The sequence below is a fragment of the Myodes glareolus genome, chromosome 12, assembly GCF_982192425.1.
Source record: "Myodes glareolus chromosome 12, mMyoGla1.1, whole genome shotgun sequence".
NCBI lineage: Eukaryota > Metazoa > Chordata > Mammalia > Rodentia > Cricetidae > Myodes > Myodes glareolus.
The window spans coordinates 16,802,278-16,805,491 of NC_142037.1; the positions used below are offsets into that span (position 1 = coordinate 16,802,278).

Below are 3,214 nucleotides of genomic sequence, written 5' to 3' on the forward strand. Positions count from 1 at the left end.
GACAACTGACGCTGCGAGAGAGGCGGTAATAGACATGCGCAGTCGTCAGTTGTTGCTGATGAGGCTTCTTGGTCACAGTCATGAGAGAAACTCCAGGCCTGTCGCTTATTGCGACACACCCTTTCTTCCGTTCTTCAGCTTCCCCATTTATAAAATGGGAATAATAGCATTCTCTAGTTCATAAGATTAAATACTACTACTACTTAATACTTAATTCATAAAGTTTAATTATCTTCTTAATTCTCGCCAGATTTTACTGCTTAATAAAATAAACCCGCTGGGCTGTGGTGGCACATGTCTTTAATGCCAGCACTTGAGAGGCAAAAGCAAGCGGATCTCTGTGAGTTTGAGGCCAGACGGGTCTACAAGAGCTAGTTCCAGGAGAGGCTCTAAAGCCACAGAGAAACCAAAAAGAAAATGAAAAAAAAAAAAAAATTTAGACAATTTATTTCCACTTTTGGCCTCCAGAGGGCAGCAATGTTGCATAGACTGAAGGTCGACACTGAACAATATCTTGTGTGAGAGTCTTTTTATCTCACAGCTCTCAGAGGTGCAGTTGTGAGGAGAAAGGGCGCTACAGCAGTCGTTGCCAAGGGAGCCTCTCTCGGTTAATAGTCTCCAAGCCTTGTCTACAAGAGCTCTTCAATCCATGTTCTACTCATTCCTGCTCAGCGAGATTTTGCAGACTACATCTTCCTGCCTTCTCCTGCCTAGCCATGTTCCCACTGACCATTCTGCTGAGCATGTTCCTCTCATTGAGTAAGTATTATTTCATTCCCTGCCTTGTTTCCATGGAAGGAACATGTTCCTAGCCAGGATCTACACAAGGGGCATACTCCCCTTACAGGTGGGTCTGTCCTGGTCTTACTGATGCTGCTTTGGTGTTTCAGGAGGAAACAGAGCCCAGTCAGTGGTCCAGCCTGATGCTCACCTCACCGTCTCTGAAGGAGCCTCACTAGAGCTCAAATGCAGCTATTCTTATGGTGCAACACCTTACCTCTTTTGGTACGTCCAGTATCCTGGCCAGAGCCTCCAGCTTCTCCTCAAATACGTCGCAAGAGACACTCTCATTAAAGGCATCAATGGCTTTCAGGCAGAGTTTGGGAGAAGCAACTCCTCCTTCAACCTGAGGAAAAACCCAGCCCACTGGAGCGACTCTGCCAAGTACTTCTGTGCTTTGAGTGACACAGCGCCTGAGGCTGCAGGGGGAGCTCAGCGCAAACCTCCGGAGACTTTCTGTGACTTGAAAGCACACCATGAATGATTCATACCAACGTCACTAGTAATGAAAATGGAGGATCAGGGATGAGGAGAATGTTTGACTCCTAAGAGTAAACAGAAATTTAGTGTATTTCTTATTTTACTATGGAGTCGTGCTTCAGGTGGATGCCCTTCTGCATGGAGACAATGCATGCTAGAGACACTGCACTCAAGACCACAGTAAAGTGTGACAGGCCTGATGTCCTGACTTCTCCCAGCCCCCCTACCAAATGCTCCTTAGATCACCAACATTTGTGTTTCAACTGCAGTAACAACAGCATTTCTGGCTATAGCATGACTTATCAAAGATTTCACCCCTCACATATAACTCATTGAGAAATCAGTTTGACCTTAAAAACGGCTGTACTCTCTAGCCACCACTACCTCCTTGACCAACCTGTGGTGGATTTCTAAACGTTTTTGCTGCATGTTATACTACAGCCTATTCTGACTGCAACAACCAATGAGAATTAGATGATAAGGAGGTGGGAAGAATCTGGGAAGAGTTGGGCAAAGGAAAAGCATGCTCAGAATCTATTATATGAGAAGAATTTTTTTTAAGTTTATTAAATTATAAAAGTTTCCATTTCCGCCCCTCCTCCCAACACCCTCCCACTTCCCCCACTCCCTCTCCTCCTCCCTCTCCCTCCCTAAGAGTAGTCAGGGTTTCCTGCCCTGTGAGAAGTTCAAGTTCCTCCCCCCTCCCTCCAGGTCCAGGAAGGTGAGTATCCAAACAGACTGAATCCCAAAAATCCAGTATATGCAGAGGAAACAAGTCCCAGTGTCATTGTCAATGGTTTTTCAAAAAGACTCCGGGCCAGCCACATCCAGAGAATCCGGCCACATTCAGAGAATCTGGTTAGATCACGTGCTCGTTCAGTTCCAGTCCAGCTGGCCTTGTTGAACTCTCATTAGATCAGTCCCCTTGTATCAGTGGGTGATGGCGCCCATCGCAGTCCTGATTTCTTTTTTCATTTTCTTCATCCTTCTGCTCCTCATTTGGACCGTGGAGGGCTCCGTCCGGTGCTCCAATAGCGATCAGGGAAATGCAAATCAAAACAACTTTGAGATATCATCTTACACCTGTCAGAATAGCCAAACTCAAAAACACCAATGAGAGCCTATGCTGGAGAGGATGTGGAATGAGGGGAACACTCATCCATTGTTGGTGGGAATGCAAACTTGTGCAGCCACTGTGGAAATCAGTGTGGTGGTTTCTCAGGAAACTGGGAGTCAACCTCCCTCAGGACCCAGCAATTCCACTCTTGGGAATATACCCAAGAGAGGCCCTAACATATTACAAAAGCATTTGTTCAACTATGTTCATAGCAGCACTATTTGTAATAGCCAGAACCTGGAAACAACCTAGGTGCCCCTCAATAGAAGAATGATTAAAAAAGGTGTGGAACATATATACATTAGAGTTTTACTCAGCGGTAAAAAACAATGACATCTTGACTTTTGCATGCAAATGAATGGAAATAGAAAACGCTTTACTGAGTGAGGCAAGCCAGACCCAAAAAGAGGAATATGGTATGTATTCACTCATAAGTGGATTCTAACCGTAATTAAAGGTCTTTGAGCCTATTATTCGTGATCCTAGAGCAGCTAAATAAGAAGGTGAACCTGACGAAAATCATGTAGCTATCCTCCTGGAGATTGGAAATAGACAAGAGTCCCAGGTAACCTCGGGTGCATTGGGGGGGGGGCTGTTGGAAGGGGAGAGGGTTAGAGAGAAGGGAATAGGGGAGAAATGGGGAAAGATCGGGGGACTGGGATGGGGGGAGGGAGAATGGATAGATATGGGATCAGGGAAGTAAATACCTCAACTAAGGGAGTCATTTTAGGGTTTACAAGAGACTTGATTATAAAGGGGATCCGAGAGATCCCCAGATTGTTCTCTGGACAGAGGAGAGGGTGTCTGAACCGACCTTGGCCCACAACCATACTGATG

The 3,214-nt window shown here is 45.6% G+C and overlaps 1 gene segment (V, D, J or C); it reads left to right on the forward strand.

The window, feature by feature from the left end:
- Window positions 1-512: 512 nt before the first annotated feature.
- LOC125396999 (T cell receptor alpha variable 8-3-like) lies at window positions 513-1,989 on the forward strand. The segment is given in 2 exon segments: window positions 513-759; window positions 891-1,989. Coding segments are annotated over 2 exon segments (417 nt in total).
- The last annotated feature ends 1,225 nt before the right edge of the window (window positions 1,990-3,214 follow it).